At 39.6% G+C, this 22,826-nt stretch overlaps 1 protein-coding gene across 4 annotated transcripts in view; it reads left to right on the top strand.

Annotated features, from left to right (window-relative positions):
- Positions 1-22,826, top strand: part of MAP3K20 (mitogen-activated protein kinase kinase kinase 20) — a 94,229-nt gene that overhangs the window by 21,644 nt on the left and 49,759 nt on the right. For all 4 annotated transcript variants that reach the window (XM_056348185.1, XM_056348187.1, XM_056348184.1 and 1 more), the window contains 6 exons: positions 9,847-9,934; positions 14,226-14,327; positions 15,095-15,160; positions 16,123-16,151; positions 16,256-16,393; positions 22,409-22,495. In XM_056348185.1, the coding sequence (XP_056204160.1) occupies positions 9,847-9,934; positions 14,226-14,327; positions 15,095-15,160; positions 16,123-16,151; positions 16,256-16,393; positions 22,409-22,495 (510 nt within the window). The remainder of the gene's footprint in view (positions 1-9,846; positions 9,935-14,225; positions 14,328-15,094; positions 15,161-16,122; positions 16,152-16,255; positions 16,394-22,408; positions 22,496-22,826) is intronic.

Raw genomic sequence — 22,826 nt, 5'->3', positions numbered from 1 at the left:
CAGAGGCTCTTCTTGCCAATCCCGGCAAGGTGAAAGGGAGATCTCGCTGTAACCTGAGGAAGGGTGCTTACTGCTTAAGTCATGGTAAAGAGAAAGAAGACTTGCTAAGTCACAAGAGAAAGCTTGCTGCTCGGGATTCAGGAAGGAAGGTGATCTGTCACTAATGCATAGTAAAACCAAAACTGGAAGCGGGTTCGTGATGAACCACCGTGATTCATGGTGGACTGTTTTGACAGTTGCACATAAAACCATGACGTGCATCATGCAGATAATGCATTCAGATAGTGTACAGCAGTCAGAGATTCAGATTATGGTGACAACTCATTTTCTTGAAAACCCCAGTTTTTGTGAGCTTGTGCTTATGGCATAGGTAAATGTGCCAGGAAAAATGCTTGTTGTCCATGGAGGACTCTCAGACGCTTCAGCAGGAGAACATCTGTAGCTGGCAGCTACTTTCTCTCCTTTCTTTTATGCCAGCTGGTCACAGCTAGAATTTCTGTGCTGAAAGTTTTATGTCTTTTTTAAAAGTAGGTGGTCTCTGCATAGGGGTGATTCTTTGCTTTTCTGCAGGGGCAGGTAATTTTTGAGTGATAACTGGGGAGAACCTTCCTACAGAGCTCTCATAGCCCATGTGAAAAGCAAAATCCCACATGGTTCCCCAGCAGCTGGTGTTAATATGTGAGAGAGGTAAGACATCTTGTGCTGTGTTGTTTCATGAGCAGGCTCAGCTGCCTGGTTGAAGAACTTTTTCTGGAATTGTAACAATCACTGGGATTCCAGTAAGAGAGATCCCCACCAAATTCTGTCCCTGTCATTAGGTACAGTAGGTTGGGTTTATCTGCTCTTAAGATGGGTCTGAAGTGAGTGCGCATCAAGAGCATGATGACACTTTTTCTTGGTTAAATTACAGTTTTCATGATGAAGTTGGAGAAAATACTTCAGTAGGAAGATCATAGCTGCTTTAGAGGAGTGGATCAGGATTCGCGAGTACAGCTGCTGCTGTCTCTGGTGCAGTCTGTACTAATTGTTCAGCAGAAGCCACTGTATAATGAGATGAGACTTGTTCTTCTGAGTTGTCTTATGCAGATTCCTTACTAGTACTCTGCAGGCCTCAGAAGAATCACTGCTCTGGCTGGATACGCATGGAGCAAGCCTTCCTGCAGGCAGCGTTTATTTGACGTTTCCTCTTCCATTGCTCCTAAGCACTGCAAGAGACTTCTTGAGGGGATTGGGTTTGCCCGTCACTGTTGTACCAGAATGTCTTTTCAACAAGGTGCTGATGAGACTGAAGTGGCTTTGATCTCAGAAATAATTTCCTTGGATATTTTTCTATTGTTGGTTCTGGAAAGATGCGGGTATTGCGTATTAGCCATGATACCTGCTTACCTGTGGAGTGAGCAGGGAGTCAGTTTCATGTTTTGTTACTCCCTAGCATTTTAGAGATGTCGTGGGTTTTGTTGCTATACTGTACAGTTAAAGCAGGCTTGTGTTCATAATGATTGTGAGTAAATGGGAAAATTTCCTAACATCGAGAAGAGAAGTGATGATTGCTGAAAATAAACTGCTCTATGGGAGCTCAGGTATTTCAAGCCTGCTCTTTAGTCCACTCATCCATTGTTTCTATTCAATTGCTGGTATTGCTTTGCAGCTGGAGGCAGCTTCTTACTCTAAGTCTGGCTGAATGAAATATTTATAATATTGCAGGACATTGTTCATTTCTAAACTCTTATGCCATTACAAATACATAGTTTATGTGTGTTTTGAAGGGTTTTACTAACTGTGAATAACACTAATGAAATCCATGCTATTCCTCTTGTTCTTGGCAGATCTCCCTGTATCAGGTACTTTAATATTAAATGCTGATACAATCTCAGGCTGTATGCTGCAAAATGTAATGCTCCTGTGGGATATGTTTGGATGTTGTGGATTTCTAGCTGAAACTGGTATGAAAATGAGTTATTTTTCCATAATCTTTGTGCGTTTTCCTTTTTTTTTGTTTGTTTGTTTTTTTGTTTCGTGGTTTTTGGTTGGTTTTTTTTGTGGTAAATGGCCATGTAGTTGTAACTTTACTTTAAAAGCTGTTTTCAGTCATCTTAACCTTACTGTAAGGATTTCCTGCAGAAAATGCCCTTGCTTAGTTTTATCATAAATGCTGCAGCTTCTGGAAACAGCCTCATCTCTCACTGATAGCAAGTTTTTAACCCCCATCATGAGGAAGACAAACACCATAAACCTGCAATTGCTTGGGTAACGCTGGGTGGGTTCCACGTGGTGCTTGTACTGGGCTGATGTACGTCAGTGGCAGGATCAAGCCAGTTAACTTGATCTAGCTCCCTCTTTCTGCGTAAGGCAGAGGGTCCACTGCCACATCACTGGAACAAATCTCCTTGTGATTTTTGGAGGGACCAGCCTGCTTTCCGTGAGCTGAGCAGGCCTTTGCAGTGATTTGATGGGCATGTTCTGAATTCACTAGACAGTACTTCTAATTCCGTAGCCTTCACATTATCTTTAAAACTGCCAAGCTATGCGCAAAGGTTGCCATAAAAAGTTGTGGTGGAGTGTAAAATTCAGTTTTCCTTTCAAATGGTCAATATCCAGTACATTTTACTAGTAACATGTCCTACGGCGTTCCTTACTTCCTAATATGCTCATACACATTTGCTACTGCATGATGCAAATGAAATATTTTAAAGTAAATTAGATAAGATGTTACAGCACATAATAAATTTATGTCTGTTTTCCTTCAATATGGTACATTGTGACAGCTCAACAGAACTGAGGTATCTTGGTAATGTTTTTTTTCCCCCTTCAAGACTGCAACCTAAAAGTCAATACAAGGTAAAGTGTGTGTTTCTACCACAGTATTTCCAAAAATGAGAATTGTGTGGTGATATGAAACAGTGGATTTAAAATAATAAGATGATTATTTAGCAATGATAATTTAGTAGTTTCCTTTATATTTCCACTTTTTACTCTCTGGGACTTGTAACAGTGTAGGACATAATTTTTGATGCAGATTTGATGCTTTGAAACATTTGCTCACTCAAAATGCTTTTTAAGTACATTTTGTACATTATTGTAGATGTATTTACATTCTGTTATTTAGAGAAGTGCTGGTGGCATCAATATGAGAATGTAATTTAACTCTTCTGTGTGGTTTATGAAACTGTATCCCAATAACACTGAATATATATGGCTGTCTTCAAAGACATAACAAATGCTGACAAGAGTTTTAACTTGTTAATGGGCTGTAGAAAATATTTGGGATAAGTTATCCTCTAAATGAATACTGAAAAGAACGCCAAGCTCACACAGCTTCAAGTAATATGCAACCATAGTTTTAAGAACTATGATGGCCTTTTGAAATGGGTGGTAACATCCTTGTGCTGGGAGCGTGCCCACAGCACTTATCAAAGCACGTGATAACTCTTCTTTGCAGTTTTAAGATCTCTCTGAGGATTCTTTGGCTTTGCCATGTTCCTGTGGTTTTCCTCTTGCATTGTTAATAACAAAGACAGTTTAATAGGTTTAACAAACATTCTCTGAACTGGATAATCAGTGTGCTTTGCTTCTAGTTAGCTTTCTTCTTGGGGACCCCAAAGCACAAAACCTTTGTGTTTTGTTTTTGTTTTTCTTTTTCCTTACAAAACTTTATAAGAACAGACAAAGCAGTAGGCAAAGTCCTAGATTGTTATTTTCTGCTTGATTTTCTTTTTAATGTTCAAAACTGTAATAATTGCTTAACATCCCTACTGTATAATTCTTACTAGTAGTTTTATATTTCTAAAATTATTTAAGTATCCCTTTATTTATTGCATATTGAGAGGATAATTTGCTAGCAATGATAGAATGGTAGTTGTCTAAGGCTATGGCATGAGAATAGAAAGAGTTAAATTACATAAACTTTCTATATCCTGCTAATTAAGAATTGTATTCGGTTTAACTTTCAAAAGGTTAGAAACAATAAAGTAGTGAAAATTATCTGCTGCAGGTAATTTTTGTCTTCTATCAAAACCTTAACGGGATTTGAAAAGAATCATCGTATAGCTGTATAATATGTATATTAAAGCATATAAACCATAAATACCTTGTAAAAAAAGTATGAAATTTTTTGTTTTGGCTTAATGACTTGTCAGCATTACATTTTAAAAAAATCATAATCCTGTAGGATTCTAAGATGCATATTTTACTAGTGTTTTCTAGCTGAACTGTAGCTTTAGATGCTGATTGTCTTAGTATTGTGTCTGTGAAATGGTGTTTTGGGCTTGTTTACATAGAGAAATGAGTGTACTGTAAGAAACATCATCCATTATTAGACATCAGTGAATTCATAGGAGAGCATTCCTGAGGCACTGGAAATGGACACAGACTGAATGTATTTCTGAGCATGAATATGGAAATAAAGGTTTGAGATTGATTTGTATTAGCATTCTGTGTCTTTTTTTGTATGTGGTTTCAGTGATAGAATGATTTTAATAAAACATCAACTGGTCTCATCCAGCTGCCCTTTTTATTAGAGTGTAAACCACCTCAAGAGCAACTAAGCTACAACACTCCCAAGAACATGACAAAGGTCAAAGACTTTAAAATGGTACAAGACTTAGAAAAAAATACATTTTCTGAGCTGTCTTAAGTGTGCCTAAATACCTACTTAATAAACATGGCAAACGTTTATTTGGAAAAGTAAATAATCAAACTATTGCACAATGTAATAATAAATATTATAAGGCAGTTAAAGAAGTTGTGTTAACTGGACTCCTTAAGTAGCTAGCCATGTCTAACCCTGTAATTCTGCACAGAGCAAAGGTGCCTCTTGCTCTGCAGTTAACTGATTTATTAGCAGGAGAGTTTTTAGGCTGCTGGTTGACCCAATGTTCTCCTGAGGGGCTACAGCTGTTTCCTGGGTTAATCCTAAACCAGCGTGCTCGGGCCAGCGTGGAAGGGTGACAGGAGTTTGCCTTTTCCAGCCAGCTGCTCCAAAGGCACCTGGAAGAAATGGTGGTTAAGTTGCTGTGGGCCCAGTTTGCCCAGACCCAAGCAAAAAAGTCTTTTGATACTGAGAAGACTTTTGATAATCTGCAGACAGATGTTCTTTTGCAGACCCAGCTGTACTTCTGGAAGAGCCTGACAGCCCAAACCCTTGATCACTTCTCTTGACTATGTGTGTGAATATAACAACTTTCTAACGTATTTCCAAGGAAGACCAGAGTAACTAAAATATGCTGAGTTGTGTGGTCTTTGCTAACTTTAGCTGCCTTGGGATAGGGAGCTCTAACGAGCAGCTGTGGCTGGTATGAGTAGCTGGCAGGCAACAACACAGCTGTATGCAAAGTGCCTCCATCCACATCCTTACTGCCTTTGTGGCTGCAATTAAAGATCTGACGATACGGCCTTGTCCGTGTTCCTGAGTAATGCTGGCTCAGCATCGGTGGCTGTTGCCTACATCTGCAGTCAGTGCCGACCTTGAAGGTCTCGTCAGAGCTGGGATGCGTCTGCTGCTCCTGCTGCACCGGCACTGGATAGAGCAAAAGCAAGCTAGGAGTTGTGTCATGCCAGGGGGCTGAGGCGTGTGCTGAGCCTAACGACACCACTAAGACTCTCCAGGTAGGTTGTTTTGTCCCATTATCTGCTGCTGGCTATGCTCCAAATCTGTGTTGGTGGTTTCTGTCCAGAAACTGCTGAACGCAGACAAGGCTTCCAGGAAGACCCCTCTTTTTTACCTCCTGAAAATACTTCAGATACGATTATTCATGCATAGTTGTTTGTACTAGAAGGTTTAAGAGCAGTACTAGCGGGTCTAGAAGCATCTGTAGGGTGATGTCAGCCATAGATGATGTAATTGACATTTTCACATATGTCAATAAGCAGAGATTAAACAGGCATAAAAGAAATTGCCAGTTAAGCACTATGATCCATACCATGGTTCATAGGACACAATTAGTTTGTACACTGAGGGATTACCTGAGTTCCTAAGTCTTATACTGTAGTTTTCTTATGAACTGGGCTTGATTTACAGTAAGGCTACAGGAGTCGGTGAGTGAGAATTAAATTAAAATTTTCCAGTGTAATTTGATCTGACCTTGGATTTTGTGATAGTGATTAAATTACGTAAACAGTGGATTAGTTTGTATAGATTTCTGAATCCCTTTGCCTTTGAGAAATAGCATCTAGTCTATAATTCCCTTCAGTGGGACTTGAAAGGGACATAATTTCACCCATACCTGTGGTGTAAGTACATTGTGAATGGTTGTAGTGTGGTTTGATGATCAGTACCAGGCTGTGACTAAGTTTATCACAGGATTAAGCATAACGCTCAGCTCTGTTGCAGTCACCTTCTGTGTCTGAATGTGTCTCTCTGTTACGTCCAAGGAGTTTGTATTTATGTGTTTGGGTTGTGTCTTTCCTTCAGCTGAGCTTCCTCTAGTTCTGCTTCAATCCAACATAAAAAAAATAAATTTCTGTCTTTCACACAAAAAAGTAATTTAAGGAAGTAATTGAAGACTTGTTACTTGTAGTCACCATGGCTTTAGGAAGGAAATTAATGTTCATTTAAGTTGTGTGAGATGGATAGCAGCTTTATGGAGGGAAGTGTGTCTTGCCCAAGCCAGTGAGGGCTGGCTGCTTCAGAGGCCTTTAGGCAGACAGATGCATGGCAGGATTTTCTTCCAAGCATTTAGGCATTTTGGATTTAAGTATGAGTTTGATGCTTAAAGGTGATTCTAAATATTCTTGTAAGTGCCTAAGAGACCTTTGAAAAAAATGGTCTTTAACCACCACTTTGTAATTTGCTATCTGAAAGTCAGTCTTTCATTGAAATATTGCACCTCCTTGTCAAAAAAAGTACAAAAGCTTCAAAGATGTGGATTGATTTGTTCTCGCTGTAAGGAATAAGTGTCTTTAAATTGGCTAATAAGAGTTCACAGCTGATCTACGACAACTGAAAAGAGGAAAACATGAAAGGAATAGTCCAGAATCGCTAGTGCTAACAACAGCAAAGTGATTAAAAGTGTTTAGAAAGGATTTCTTTCAGAAGTAGTGGTCCTTAGAAAGAGTTGGCGTCTTTCTCCCCCCAGTTCTTAATTTGGAATATCTGTGGGCAATTAGTGGGTGCCTTTCCTTAATCTTAGATGGAAGCTTCCTTTGGTGTCTGTTAAAGCCCGGGTTAGAGTATGAACATGAATGTGAAGATGATATTATTAGCCATGGTCGACACAGCATTTCTTCTTACTCCTGGAATGTGATCTCAGTCTGTAATACGCTGTAAGTAAGATTATCTTAGAAAATAATTATTTTTGACTCTCCAAATAACAAAGCACTGTGTGTCGGTATGCCTGTGGCAGCAAAGAACTCATCCTCTTGGCCCGGTGCTGCTCGTGGTTGTTACCCATTCCAGGGTAGCACTGGGTGATGGCTGCAGTGCAGCCCCTCCTGTTGTCCAGTGAGCCTGGTGGGCTTCTGCTGGATCGAGCCACATGTTGTGTGAGACAGCAGATGGTCACTGGGTTCTGCACATTGCTGCAGTGGAATAGGGAGCTATGGCACTTGGGTGTGTTCATCATGTGGCATTTTTAATCGTTCTCTATGGAAGATTCATGTAGGACTACTTATGTAGTAGCCAGGACCTAAATATATTATGCCATGGGAACATTGAATGTGAGACCAGTCAGTTTAATTCTGATGAGCTGTTGAGGTACATCTATTGTAAACGCCAGCAGGTGGTGTGCACAGTGCTTTGAAGACACAGATTTTTAAATACTGTACAAGAAGATATTTCTATTCCACTCATCTTGACCAAGGTGTTCAAGAAAAGATGGTCTAGATAATTTGTCTAATGTTCTTTGTGGCCTGCTATTCCTGTCTCATTTCAAACAGTATTCAGATAGGCAGTCAAGGAGTATGAGGGGTCCTGTTTATGGGGTAGGAATTGGAGGACATTCCCCAATTTGGTACTTCCTAAAGAAGATAAAACCATGATACAAACGTTTTTGAAGTATAGGGATCTTGGGTTTGCTAGCCCTTGGAGATGGCATTTTGAATGACTAACTAGGCTGTAATCTGCATGTTCCAGCCTACTACAGAAGGTTGGAGGTGCAGCTCATGAAGCAGGCAGTGCTGGTGCCGGAGTCCCTTGCCTTCGGAGGCTGGTGGGGCTGCGGCTGGAGAGCAGAGCTCCTGCTGCTGACAGATCCCTTGCTAATCTGACAGATCCCTTCTCGGATCCCTTGACTGGCTGTAGGAGCCTTGCAATTTCCCTGCACATGAGTCTTCCCACATTTGCTTAGCTAGCTACCGATTAAGTTATTTTGTGGACTTGTCGGCAACTCAGTCTGCAGTATGATTTGCTGAAAACAGCGTATATTTTACAAATTACTTTACTGGTATTGTGAAAAAAGATTACTCACTTCATAGTAACACTGTTTCCCTTGCTGAGCAGGCTAAGCAGCATAAAGAATACTGTGACCCAAGTTAAGTTCAAAGCTATAGTTAAAGATTTAATTAAGTATGTATATATGTCAGTGCATTAGCTAAAGATAAAGGTCTTAATTCATAACTGTGTGGAAGTTACTCAAAAAAGGCTTTAAGCAACAACAGCAAAAAATTGAGCCATATGATGCCTTTATCTGTAATCATGCAGTTATGCACATGTATCATGGTACCAGCTATAAAACACAGGTCAAAAAAATACTGCTTTGCTATGGCTTTACATTTATTACAGGAGCACTAGCTGATGTACCATGGTCTTCTGCATCAAAGCTGCTATAGTGTTTCCAGTGAATCTACAAGGCCACAAAATAATTTAATTGGCAGCTATCTAAGCAAATGTGGGAGGACTTGTCTAGAGGTAAACAGTAAACTCCTACAGCCAGTCAAGGGATCTGAGAAGGGATATGTCAGATCAGCTATTTTTGATAAGTTCAGAGAAATTAGTTGTGATTTTGTTCTTGTTAGATGATCTTGGCTGGTATAGAGTTAACATAATCTCAAAGTCTTAAAGTAATGCGTTGCTGTAAACAAAAATATATAACAGTATGTATCTGTATTTGCATGGTAAGTATATTTGGGTAAAAACATCTGTCTAAAGTATCTTGAGTATTTATTTTAATATACTATAGAAGCAAAACTATTGAGAGACCCTGAAGGAGATACCTGACCTGTTTTCTCAAAAACTGCAAGGTTTCTATTTCTGTGGATACATTCTCATTGTCTTCCAGTCTCATCCTCAAACCTAGAAGCATTGTTCAAGTGGAATTTGAAGGTTTTGTATATTTATCCAGAATTTCCAAACATCTGCAGTCTTCTCTGAGGAGCAGTGTCAACTGCACTGCTGGCTATTTGGCACTCTCAAGCTTGCTTGCTGTGTGTATTCCATCAAACCCTACAGCGCATGCCTGGAAACTCCACGTTTCCAGTAAATATTGGATGGAACTGCGTGTGCATGGTATGCTCTCACAGCCTGAAGTGCTGGACTTGCTGAACCCGTAGTACTTTGTGCATAAACACAAATTCTGGATAGGGCTGCTGCAACTCTGCCAAAAATTGCAGATCCTTCTTTTGAACAAAGTTTTCCAAGGCCTTCAGTTTTTCCAAAGACTTAGCTTCTACATCTGTGCCTTGGCCATAAAAGAATAGTTGGGGTTTTTTTTTATTTTTTTTTGCCAAACTCTCTCAGGATGTTTTCAAATGCCAAGCATTTGTGAACAATTTTTCCTAGATACATGTGTGTGTTTATATGTATGTTTTATATATGTGTGTGTGTGTGTGTGTATACCTGCTTGGGTATAAAATCAACTATTGTAGTAAATGTCCCATTCTTAATTGTCTAACTTGTTCGTTTGTTTTCAACAGGCAGAAATACTCAGTGTCCTCAGTCACAAAAACATCATTCAGTTCTATGGAGCTGTCATTGAACCTCCAAATTATGGCATAGTTACAGGTAAGGATTTTTGTCTGACCTTTGTTTCAATTTTGTAGAACTCCAGTGTTAGAAGGTATTGGCTTTACCCAATTTCAGTGTTTTGCTAATTGCTCTGTCCTTCTTTGGACGTTAGAGTGCTCAGCACCACCTGCCTCAATGTAAGTTGGAGTGCTGGAGGTGGGAACCAGGCTGGGAGCGTGGCTGGTAGCAGCACAGAGACAGTTGGAGCCTGGGGTTGTCTTCATACACAAACTCAGCACTCCTTCAAATAGAAGCTTTTACTATGTTCTCTTACCCTGTTCTGTAAATTGATTTTCCATTTTAACTGACGTGTGACAGAAGTAGAGGTTCTCATGATACAAAGTTCTGGCATGTTTTGTAAAAAGGAAAGGCTTGAGAGTCTGCTTAGAGCAAAGGTGCACAGTGAGTTCTGCCTGTATTGAAAATAGGAGAATCTGCACTGGCAACTTCCCAGCTGTGGGAAGAGCTTGAAATAGTGGTTTATTAGACACCATAAGACAACTCCATTTATTCAACTGGAAACTAGGCTTCATTCGTTCTCATGTTCTCGGAATTATGCAGAGGTTGGCTTTTGTGGTTTTGTTGGGTTTTGGGATCTTTGGAGTTTGAGTGGGTTTGGTGTATTTTCTTCTATCACCGTTTTAAGCTCCCTTGGGAGTTGGTCCAGATACAAAATTACATAACAGATAATGTAATTAGTCCCTTTCCTGTGTGGGAGAAACTAGGTAAGATAGCAGTAGAAAATAAACCCTAAGCAAAGAAATCTACCATCTGCTGAAACACGTTTGGAGAGGTAAAAACCATGAAAGCGTGGATTAGGAGACATGTTTTGGCATGTCTGTAACACTTCAAAGAGTGTTATGTGAAGAGTAGTCTTTGCACGTGGCACAGTGTAATACCAGTTTGAAACACTGCCATTCAGGTTTTTACTGGTTCTCGGATGGAGAGAATCTGTGAAAATTCAGTTATTTCTACCTGTCTCTTAGACATCCAATTATCACAGTAGATGGCAGTGTAATCCGGTGGGAGCACATCTGCAATACTGCGCTGTTCAGATCATGGGGAGCTTTACTTACGGAGCATCAGCCTACTGGAGGTCACAGTGTTGCAACCAGTACTCCAGAGGGGCATAGGTGACCACAGTCTATGCCACTCAGAGGATGCACTAGTGACAGCATATAGGCAGGAACTTGAATACCTTCTCAAAGCACTAAAAATTTTATAAAGCTAGTAAATCAAGTAATGTAATTTTACTATAATTTATAACATAAGAGTAATAAGTGTCGACCAGCAAGCAGAGTAACAAAGGAGATATGTAATCAACAACGCAGGGTGATGTCTGTGTCAGAAAGGCCTCAGTTTGGTCTCACAGAAGGTTAACGTTCAAAAGACATTTGACCTGCTGCTTGCCAGTCACAGGACAGAAAGCCGCTGAAGTAGTTCATTATGTCATTGGGAATGGGGACTCTAACCATCTGTGAGAAAAAGACTATGCTGTGTAGTCCAACCACTTTGTTACTTGGGGAGCTCTGATTCCACCCTGGCTAAAGAAAAAAGCTTTAACAAACTGCATTGGTTCTCCCTGCAGCTTCCAAGGAGACTGCAGTCCCGTGGGTTGGAAGGGAAGCAAGGCTCTGTTTTCCCACACTATTTTCAAATGAGAGAATGGCTACTGAGAGAAGAAATGTTAATTGCACTTGAAAGACCTTTTAGAAAGTTTTTCACTCCATGATCTTCTGGATGGCCTTCAGTGTTGCAGACTTAATCCCATGTTTAGTCAGAGATCCATTTCTTACAAGGGAAAATCCCAAACAAGAAGAAATCCCGAGGAACTAATATTTCTTCAGAGTGATGGAGATGAGAGGGCATTCAGCCAAGCATTGGCATGTACCAAGCGTTCACTGCCCATAACAGCTTGCGTGGGACTGTCAGAGAGTTCTCTGCGAAAGGCTGCATCTGCAGTCAAAACACGTTTCCCTGCTGGGATGTATGTCAGTGTTCTAACTGATCATCCTGCCTGGTGAGCTGCTAACGTGGATCACGTCATTCTAGGTGTGACTGGCTGTCTCTGTCAACAGCGGTCTTGATGTCTAGCTTTCAGATCTGGTTTTTGACCGCAGCTGCCACCTCCCAAAAGGTTTTCAGAGCCTGTGACCCCTGTCTGCACAGAAGCGTGTGGTGCATCCCACAGCCCATCGCAGGGTGGGTCCAGTCAGGCATTCAGAGCATTTCTTTCTAAAGCAAATACCTCTTTTCCGTTATTGACAGAAAATTATTGTCGTGATATGATTTCCAAATCTGTAGGCTCCTAGTAAAAACCTGTGGCACAATAAATACATGGAAGAAATACTAAAGGATTGAGCTTTGTTGATTGACACTTGCTTGCCTCTGTTCACACAGAGTGGCAAAGGGCTCGGGGAGCTGCGTTGTCCCTGACCCTGGTAGCTCAAGTTATGCATTGTAAAGGCATGCAAAGCGTGCAGCCAACCTATTCCTGAAGAATCCATTTATAAGACAGATGATGACATCATGGGTAAAAAAAGCTCATGTTTTAATTGAGGAAATGTGCAGGTCAGCAGCTTACTCCTCTTTTGGTGACATCAGAAGCAACATTTCTGTCTCCTGCAGTGGCTCCTTTCAGCAGCAGGTCCTGAACCTAACTTGCCACTTGAGTGTTTACTTTCAAGGGAGTTCCAGTTTTCTCCCTCTTTCCTTCCTTTTAGCGCCAGAATCTTCTCATATGACCTACCATGTTCTAGGCTGCAGAGCAGTTTTGTCCCAGAGCTTCCTGCCCCACGCAGCAATCTCCCAATGGTTTTGATTTCCTTGATAAGGACCAATGTTTATTTTTTATGCATTTAGTCTGTCACGTATCATTCATTAATATTATTAACCACAATTTGGATATATTTGATGTACTCTTAGAGGGAATGATTTTGTGGCTGCTTTGAAATAGCTGAAATTGAGCATTTCAAATGCCAGCTGCTTTGCCACCTTAGGTATGAAGATTTTGGGAGTCTCGCAAATAGGTGTTAAATTCTGCCTGAGAAGCATGCCGAATACCCTTGGGAGAGACTGATGAAAACTTAAAGTTGCTTCTTGCATCCCCCTGGTCTTTGTGCTATATGGGCTACACTGGGTGGCATGTGCCCACTCTGTCTTGGCCACCAGATAGAAGAAAACGTGTCAGCTGCTTCAACTGACCAACCTTCTCTTGTTTTTTCGGTGAAACATGAATGAATACTAAACAAGCATAAAGCTTATTTAATAAATACTAAGCAGAGGAGCTACAGCCTTTAGATTGCTGAACGTGACCTGCAGCACATGGAAATCTGGCCTGCTTACCTCAGGGTCAGATCTCTAGTTTCATCATTCCATGTTTTTCATGAACAAATGATTTGATCTGCTACTCTCTTCCTCCATGGAAATAGGAAAATAAAATTTTAATTTCCCTTTCTGCTTGCAAACCTTTTCTTCCTAACAGAATATTACATATATAACACCTAGTTTAAAAAAAAAATAAAAAATAAATCATCCTTTGTTATGGGGCATGATTTATATGCAGTACTGCTCACCAGTGGGGCGTATCCTCTTGTCTTTGGAAACAGGTTTTGATACCACAAAATTCTCATCCATTAACTGTTCTTCTGATCAGGAGCAGCAAGTTTAGATATGCCAGAAGTTCAGTTTATATGAAAGTGGTGTTATGGAGGTTTTAGTTGTCTCCAGTTTCACACCCAAATGCATGTAGGTGTAACTAGCTTGTTATTCCAGCTCTCAGCCCCATGAGCTCTGACAGTTGGGCTGGATTCCATCTGCCACACTTGCAAACACCAACAGGCCAAAAAATCCCTTGTTTATATCCATGTAGTCCTGCTGTGGGTTTCTGTAGGTGTACTTGAGAGAAGTTAAGAAAAAGGTCTGTTGATCCTGAACAAGGAGCATCCAGAACTTTTTGCTCTGGAATTTGAATTGCTTTGCCTGAGCTTTCTAGACACCCGACCTTTCTAATGCCTTTTCATTTTAATGCCTATTGTTATACATAATTGTACCTTTTTTGTTTGTTTGTTTACCCGTAGCAGTAGATTATATCTGTGTTGGGATAATCAGAACAGACTATGACTCTTCTACTACTGTAATAATAATATTAACTGCTGAACCCAAATTCTTTGTCATTAAGCCAGAGGCTGACTGCTTTCTGAACTGGCAGAGTTTCCATTAGATCTTTCAGTTTAGATGCAGTGTTTTAAAATGTCATGTGAGTGAGTTTGTTGTTGTTTTTTAACAGAGTATGCTTCTGCTGGCTCACTGTTTGATTACATTAATAGTAACAAAAGTGAAGAGATGGATATGGATCATATCATGACCTGGGCAACTGACATAGCTAAAGGTAAGCAAGAGAAGCGGTGCATTACTGTCCTACACAGGCAGCAAAGTGTACAGCTGGAGATGCTTTCCTTAGGAAGGCTTTTCTGACTTCATATACTTTCTTATTCAAATCAAGAAAAAAAACCCAAACTAACCAAATGTACATAAAAAAAGCAAACCCTATTCACTGTGCTTTTTAATACGTTCCTGGGTTATTAGGAAGCCAATTTCTGGAGTGAACATGGCTTCTATGAGCCAATTTTACTTCTGGTTTGCCCCTGAGTCCCAAGAGGATAATTCTGCTGATATAGAGTAATTATGAGGTAAAGTGCATAATTATCCTTACATTTGATTGGAATTGGGACGTTTAAGAAAGCTAAGGACTTACTCTCAGCAAACATACTGAAATTCCTCATATAGTAATGCAGAACAAACTGTTTCATCTTTTGTGTTCTCTGTGACCGCACAAGAATTAGTGTAAACTAATGAACAAAGAGTAAACTCGTATCTTGGCTTCCCTGTGTGGACACCACCTTAGAAAAAATAACCAAGTATGACATTAAAAGCCATTAAAATACCCATATACATGCTCTGAGAGATATATGAGCTTTGCTTAGTGTTTTTTACTCAGATTATGGGAAACTTTGCTTCTCCTGCAGTATATCAATATGGCATACAGGTATGCCAGCTTGTAGGGAGTACAGTTAATGGCAACCAGAACACATGACTGCTGATACGTGATGGCCACACTCAGCCTGCCTAACTAGATTGCTCCCTTGTTTTGTGTAGGAATGCACTATTTACACATGGAAGCTCCAGTCAAAGTAATCCACAGAGATCTGAAGTCCAGGAATGGTAAAGTAGCAAAACACTGAAACGCTTTGCATTTGCTGTTACCTGTTAACGTAGCCTTTAAATCTATACCTCAGCTTTGTGAACAAGCAGTACTAACACACACCTTGGCTCTCATCAAGCTACATATGTTGAGGCACAGAAGAGCCTGTTCCCTCCTCCCCATCCTGAGCCTCTCTACGCTTCATTACAGTTAGAGCGCTGTGGAGGGCTCTTTCAAGTTGTGTCTTGCTGACCATGATTGTACCCAGCTTAGCAGCTGTCAGACATTGCCTGGACACTCCTCACTTCCTTTTTCTATTTGGAAAGGTTGAGTACCAGAAAAGGCTGGCAGACACCAGACACAATAGACTGGATAAGGTCTGTTATTTCTTATCTGAAAATCTTACCTTTACTGGGGCCTGTTTTGACGTTTGACACATAGATACTCATGCTGTTGAGTAATATGCACTCAGTGTGGAGCTGCACTGGTTAGTCTGTACTTGGCAGTTGACAACCATTTCTGAAATTTGCTGAACATTGCCTTTTAACTGAAATTTTCACTAGTAATAGTAGTGGGGTAGGAGGGACACAGATTTTAATAATGCACACAGGGAGATAAGTTAAGAAGAGTCTAGATCTCACCTCACTTGAAAGATTTTTTATTAATGAAACTTTCAGAGAGCTTCTTGTTAAGCCTAACTAGATTGGGGAGAATGGAGTTTATCTGTGTTTTATCTATAGCTGTGTTGCTGCCTTTGAACTCAGTAAGGCCTGAAAGGTTTTGCGTTTGTTCAGAGGCTTGCAGGTCAGCAGATCTTCTCTAAAGCTTCTCAAGGAAACCAGGGCAATTGTGCATGTGTGCATGTTCAGGTGCTGGCTCACCATGAGATCATTTTCTTGACAAAAAGCAGTCTTTTGCTGTAAAAGTGTGTTGTGTTTATTTTTAATAGCATTCTTGTAACCTATTGTTTTTTCATTTTCAGTTGTTATAGCTGCTGATGGCGTGTTAAAGGTATGAACACTTTATTTGTAGAGACATGCTGCTACTTGTTTTGATGCCTAATGAATGAGGTTGATACTCTAATATCTGTTTATTTTTTTATTTATTTTTGCCAGATCTGTGACTTTGGTGCCTCAAGGTTCCACTCACATACAACACACATGTCATTAGTGGGCACTTTTCCATGGATGGCCCCAGAAGTTATCCAAAGTCTCCCAGTGTCTGAAACATGCGACACATATTCATATGGAGTAGTGAGTACCTCTCATTTCCCTATGTGTAGTAGCAGTTCTCTGGTGTGATGGAATTAGAGAGATGCAAGAGCAATTCTACATAAGGATGACAAAAAATACCATGCTTGCTTTCAAGATTGACCCATAATTTATAATTATATGTTTGAAAATTATAGGAAGAACAATGTCTTGCATGTTTAGCAAGATCCTTATCTGATTAGATTAGCAGCATGCCAGTGTGGGAAGTGCATGCTTTTCTGAAAGTATTCAGCTTATGCCTGAAGGGTTGGAGGAGCCACTGAACTATCTGCATCACGAACCTCTGCTTTTGTTTTTTGGTGGAACAGAGGAGAAGCCTGTTTTGCAATAGGTGTAAACAGGATGAAATGATTAGAGTTCCACTTTCTGTAAAATGGGAGCATTGCTTATTTTATATTAAAAAGTTAGCCACTTCTCCATGCTTAATCGTTTAAAAGACCCTGCTATCATTAGCTGTGAGAATAGAGACTGTGCCTTTTGTGGAGGTACAGGTCCCATCTGAAAATACAGAAAAGGCCAGCATTGCTTTGCCATTTTTCTGAAGGGGGAACAATCAAAGTTCATCAGAATCTCAGGTTTGCAGGTACAGTAATGTGAATTATTTCGCTCTGTCCACAGTTAAACTCTAATTTGGTTTTGCTGTGTTTTGCTGTGTAATACAAAACAGGCTAGAAATAGCCGTACTGGTCAGACCAGTTGTGTGCCTAGTGCCATAGCCTTTCTCTGGCAGAGAACAGGAATGAATACTTTGGGGGGGAAAGGAAGTGGGTTTGTAGTTTCCATGCATAGCCGTGTATTGACCGTTTTTGGTTGTGGATACAAGGGTTGGTGGCAGAATGAGGAATTCTTTCAGTACCTGTCAAGTATTGCCTCTTTTTCTTTGAGTGGTGAGAGGAGACAGATGTGAGGGAGGCACTATGGTTTTAAGCTAGCACCTACGGCTATACGTAGTTAAGCTGATGTCCTAATGGAAGATGACTTAACCTTTTTCCAGTCAGTTGTTCATAGTGAAAAAATAGATGAGAGATGATGTGGCATCGCTGACAAATGAAAGGCTGAAGATTTGCAAGGAGGAAGAAAAAGCCTATATTGGCAGATCCAAAATCCTTGCTTGCTTTAACTGAACTAGGTCACAAAACAGTAACGGAACATAAGCTAACAAATGTAAATGTTACTGTAAAGTGTTACTGGAAGCAATTACATATTATCCACTGAAGGGAGACATTCCCGTTTCAAAACAGAGCAGAAAGGTTAGAGAAGAAATTCCAGACATGGTCTTAGAGCTCAAACCGCTTCCGTAGTCATCTTGGTGTGAATTGACTTTAAGGAACATTGTAGAAGTGGGAGAAGGTAAGAAATTGTTTAGTATCTTATCATGTCAAGTATTACCAGAGCCTTGGGAACAGTATGTCACACAGTCTTATTTTTCCTCGTCCAAAAAGTAAAGGTCCTTTGACTGTTCTGTGCTTGGAGGTAAAACTCAACTACTCAACTACCCTCCATATGAAAACTGTTCGGTGTTACCAGAATATTTTAATGTGGTTACGGGTGTATATTGCTACTTTAGTATGCCTAATAATACATGACCCTCATTTTTTAATATATTGTTTTTGAGCTAATGTGCTCTACTGTGGGTGGAAGCTTATGAATTCATAAGCACTTAGGAATGAATTTCTTTTTATAACTCCAGTCTTGGAACACCATTGTTTTCAGAGTGGAGTTACAGGCATAGAAATGAAGAATGGCATTGGCCCAAGTTCTCTGTTGATGAAATTACTGACATAATGGGGTTATTCCAGCAAGAAATTGTCCGAATATAACATTGAAAGATGGAGTCTCCCAGTAATAAGTGTAAGACTGTCAGAGAATTAGCTAGGAGACTGAAAACAAAAAATCTTAGAAAGGGTGTTTTTGTCTTTTCAAATCATTATCATCTATAAAAACAGAATTTAAAAATCCCTTTTCAAAGTGTAACACTTGCCAGCAGCTTTTGTGCTAGAGAGACAAATCTGCTTTTCTTCAGTTAAAGTCTTGTTAACAAAGAACAGAATCCTTTCAAATGTAAACTAGTAAGATGCTAGGAATAGATACTCTGTTTGCAATATTTGTTGCCTTCCCCATGGTTTTCTTTAATTTCTTTTCTGCTGTTGGTTTTTTTTTTTTTTTTCCCTGACTGGCTTTTCTTTCCACGAACCACTCTGTGATTTTAAATATTCTGCTTAAGGTGTGCGAGAGCTTTTTTCCATGAAGTGTCAAAGGCTTTCTGCAGCCTTATCGGTCAGAGTTGCTCCTCCGCTGTAAAGAGTTTTCCTCTTTGTGAACAGTTGCATCCCTCTTTATGGCTAATGTTCAGATTAGCTTGTCCTGCTTTTCATAGGTGGTTAAAGAGGTCCATATATTCTCTCTGAGATATATAGTAAACAATTTATAATACTGCCATGAAATGCTGAAGTTAAATGTTCCAGGAGATCTTGCACTTCCCTTCAGCCATGCTGTGATTTTTATCCATTTTCAAGCCTATACTCTAAACAAGATATCAAGTGTTGCAAGTCATCAACCCAGAAATTGACTTATATGTTGCTCTGTGTTGCTCAAAAATGATTCCTCGCATCTCTTCCAGACATGAAAGTGTATGTGGGATGACAATGTTCACTCTAAAAGCTGTTTTGAAATCATGAAGATATATGCTTAGAATGTGTTACCCTGGCAAAAATTTTTGCAGTGCATATTTGTGTATCAGTATAAGTGTGTTTAATCGTAGAAAGCTTATGTGATGTAGCTGAATTATTTTAACACTTAAAAGAATAAAAGAGTAAAGCCATTAATTGTCTGTTGGTAGCATAGAGACTGCCGTTAAATGTAGCAGCTGTTATGCTCCTAGCAATAGTTCATACATTGCTCTAACTATGAGGACATATGTTATTTATAGAGGGAATGTTGGCCAGCTCCAGGGGTTATCCCTTGCTCTTTTTGAAAAGAATTATGAGATCTTTAACTTCCACTTGGATCAATGCAGAGAGGACTGACCTAATTTTCATGCCTAAGGGCAGTACCTGTAAGAGTACAACACTTTCTGCTCATGCTGTACTTCTCTTAATTGTGGCTCCTGACCCTCATCTGTGAACACTTCCCTACCAAGAGAAAACATTTGGGTTTTTTCAGTGAAGAAGTTCAGACTGTTTGCTTTTTCTCAAATTACTCATTTGGATGTTCCTTATCCTATATGGCACTTTGAATCTTCAGCTTTGCACTGGGTTGGGGATGTAGGCGTTTTGTTGTTTTGGTTTTTTTCCTTTTGGTTGTTGTCACATAGTTGAGAAGATATGAACTGAAATGCGCAGCTGAGCTTACAGAAATAAGTGTGTGAGCTTTTTCTGAAGACCATATAGTTCTTATTCTAAGCTTCATGTATAGGATGAGCATTCATACATTTGTCTCTCCTTTTTCTGTTTCTCTGTATGCAGAGAAGAGCCCAACATCTTCAGAGGCTACAGGTTACAAACCACTATATTAAATGATCTTGCTTTGTTTTCCATCATTATATCTAGCTTGGCTGTTTCTCTGTGAGCACCTGCTGTCTGTCATCACAGAGAAGTGATGTGATCAGGAAAGCAGGTGATGCTCACCATCAGAGATGGGAGGGGAAGTGAACCGTGTCAGTCTCAATTAAATTACACCAGAAATGGAAGATAGATTGATTTCCATATGAGGTGAGCTGGGGAGGCAGTTCTGAAAATGAAGAGAATGTATCTCACAATAAAGAGGCCAGGGTAAGTCAGGCTTCTTTCTTTCTGCTGCTGAATGACTCTGGGGACGGGAAGAGACAAATGGGAATGCAGAAGATAACCCATTTGCTGCTTTTTAAAAGACTGATAATGCAGTTATCAGTCCTTAGCTGATGACTCAGGGTAGCTAATCCATGAGATGGGGTTGAAAGTCCTATAAAACTGAAGATAGAGACTTGTCCCCTTTGGAAGGAAAGGCTTTATGTATACCATTGGCCTGAATGTGCATTGGTTTAGATCATTTTCTAAACCTGTGTAAATAAATACAAGGATTTCTGACATCCCACTTTTCTATCTTTTACTTTCTTCTACTATTAGTAAAAATAAGGTGTATTGTGTCAGATTGTTGTTTTTCTCTTGAACTCTGTTTTATGTCTTGAAGTGTTTTATGATAGCACTGCTAGTTTAGGAAGGCAGTGATCCGTACCAGCAGTGGAAATAAACACTAAAGGTGTCATGATAAAGGAATTCAGTGCAAAATGTTCTGCACAAATGTACATGCATGAGTGAAACGAGACAACCCTTAAAATTTACAGTCTTCTGAAAGAAAGGTAGCAGAGTTTTCCAGCTCAGGGCTCTTGGAGACATTTAACATGTATTTCATTATGTTCTTTACTTAGAGCAGTATCTAAATACATCTTCCATCTGATGGGCAAACTTGAGTTTTTTCTCTGTGGCTTCATGGTACAGCTGTACCGATGAGGTGGCTCTGCAAGGCTGCTCAACTTCATGTTGGATTTGGCCCAGGGGCTTTTGTTTTAAACTGGCTGTTTTGTATGCTGCATTTTTTGTCTGAAGTATATGGGACTGCTAAGTTATTTCCTTCTCTTGCCATTAAGTTTCCTTCTCTACCAGTACAGCGGTGATAATTGGAATTACAAATTGAGGTGCCTTTGAATACCTCTGTGATAGCTTTTCCCAAATATTACTTATTCCCATGAAAACTCTCTTTTTACTTATTTTTCCAAGATACCCTTACCTTTACTAATCAGTGTTCTGACTCTAGCAGAACCATTCAAATAGGTCTATTGATGGACTACCCTGTTCACTTGATTAAATGCCCAACTCTGCTTCCATGCATTGTTTCTGCTTGAGCTGCATCTGCTGATATTCTCACATTTTCTTTCTAATTAACTTCATAGTTGGCCAGAATACGTTCAAAATGATGTAGCTGGAATAAGCCTGGGAACTAACCCAAATAGTGAGGATGTAGATACTTGAATACAGAGACTTGCGTAAAGATCTTAATGCATTTGGTCAGATCCTACGTAAATGATGTCTTTGTTGTTGTTACACGTGGTATATGAGCAGAAGAAAAAGTTTGTATGTAGATAATTGTAACAAGCTATGTATATGAAGGTTCTGATTAAAAAAAAAAAAAAAAAAGACAAGGAAAAATAAAACATATACACAAGTGAAGGTACAAAGAGCCTCTTAATTTGGTTCCAATATGTAGCCCCTATGGTAGAAAAACTAGTTGGATTCATTGGCTTGAAGCTTTTTTGGTGATGCCAAACTCTTTTCTACTGAACAGCTTAGATTCTCGGGTACTGTGTTATTAGAAGGCTAAAAGCATGCAAACTTATGAGATCTTTCTATATCTAAGGACAGTGCATCTATAAGATACCAAGGAGAACAGAGTAATTTTCTGTATGCTGTGTATGTTTAGTTTAACGTAATCACATAATTGGAGATAAACAATTACAGTTTCACTTGCAAAATTATGTTTAGTATTTTCATAGGCTATCGCAGGAGCAAAATACCTTTTGGGTCATATTCTGACTACTGAGAAGCATAGTTGCAATCGTATAGAAATATTTTTAAATGCAAAATGCCTACAAAGCAAAGATGTGTCTAGTTGGGACTGAGAAGGAGAGGAGGAGTTCATTGTCTTCCCAAGTCTCAACTGCCAAATGTGGACTTTATAGTGTACAAAGAAACTAAAAAGCATTTTCCATGGCTCTCACAAAATTGCAGGCATTAGACCCCACACAATCCAGTTTTTCATCTCTGCTTTTCTGTAGAGGAAAAAGCAGAAACATTCAAATTAATTTAGTGAGAGGATCTTGCATACAAACACTGGTCCAAGTTCCTGCAAATGGAAACTGGTTGCCTGATAATTGGATACAGAATAGTGCTATATCAAGGTTTAATAATGTATTTAAAATACAAAGTACAGAAATAAAAATTCTTTTCTTTTTTTCTGTTCCAGGTTCTCTGGGAGATGCTAACAAGGGAGGTCCCCTTTAAAGGCTTGGAAGGATTACAAGTAGCTTGGCTTGTAGTGGAAAAAAACGAGGTAAGACTACGTTTCTACATTCAGGTACATAGATCAGAAAACAGTATTGGGGTTTTGCAAAAGACTTTTTCATCTTCTTCAAATTGAAAGTAAGTTCACGCGTATGGAAAGATTAGCAGTAGGAGCTAACACAAAGGGTCAAAGTGATGTTATTCCTCATGAATGGACCCTTTACATCTAATTGTTGCAGCTTCACGTCGTGATGCTGTAGATCAAAAATTGTACAAGTACTGTACTAGTTTCTCAGTCTCAATTGTAAAACCTAGGGGTTTGTTCTTAGTGATGAAAGAAGCCATTGCGTCCAAGGTAGGGGAACAGTTTAACTCCATCT

The sequence above is a fragment of the Falco biarmicus genome, chromosome 8 (genome assembly GCF_023638135.1).
Source record: "Falco biarmicus isolate bFalBia1 chromosome 8, bFalBia1.pri, whole genome shotgun sequence".
Classification (NCBI taxonomy): domain Eukaryota; kingdom Metazoa; phylum Chordata; class Aves; order Falconiformes; family Falconidae; genus Falco; species Falco biarmicus.
The sequence above is the reverse complement of the archived record's forward strand: the minus strand, read 5'-3'. Positions and strand labels throughout refer to the sequence as shown.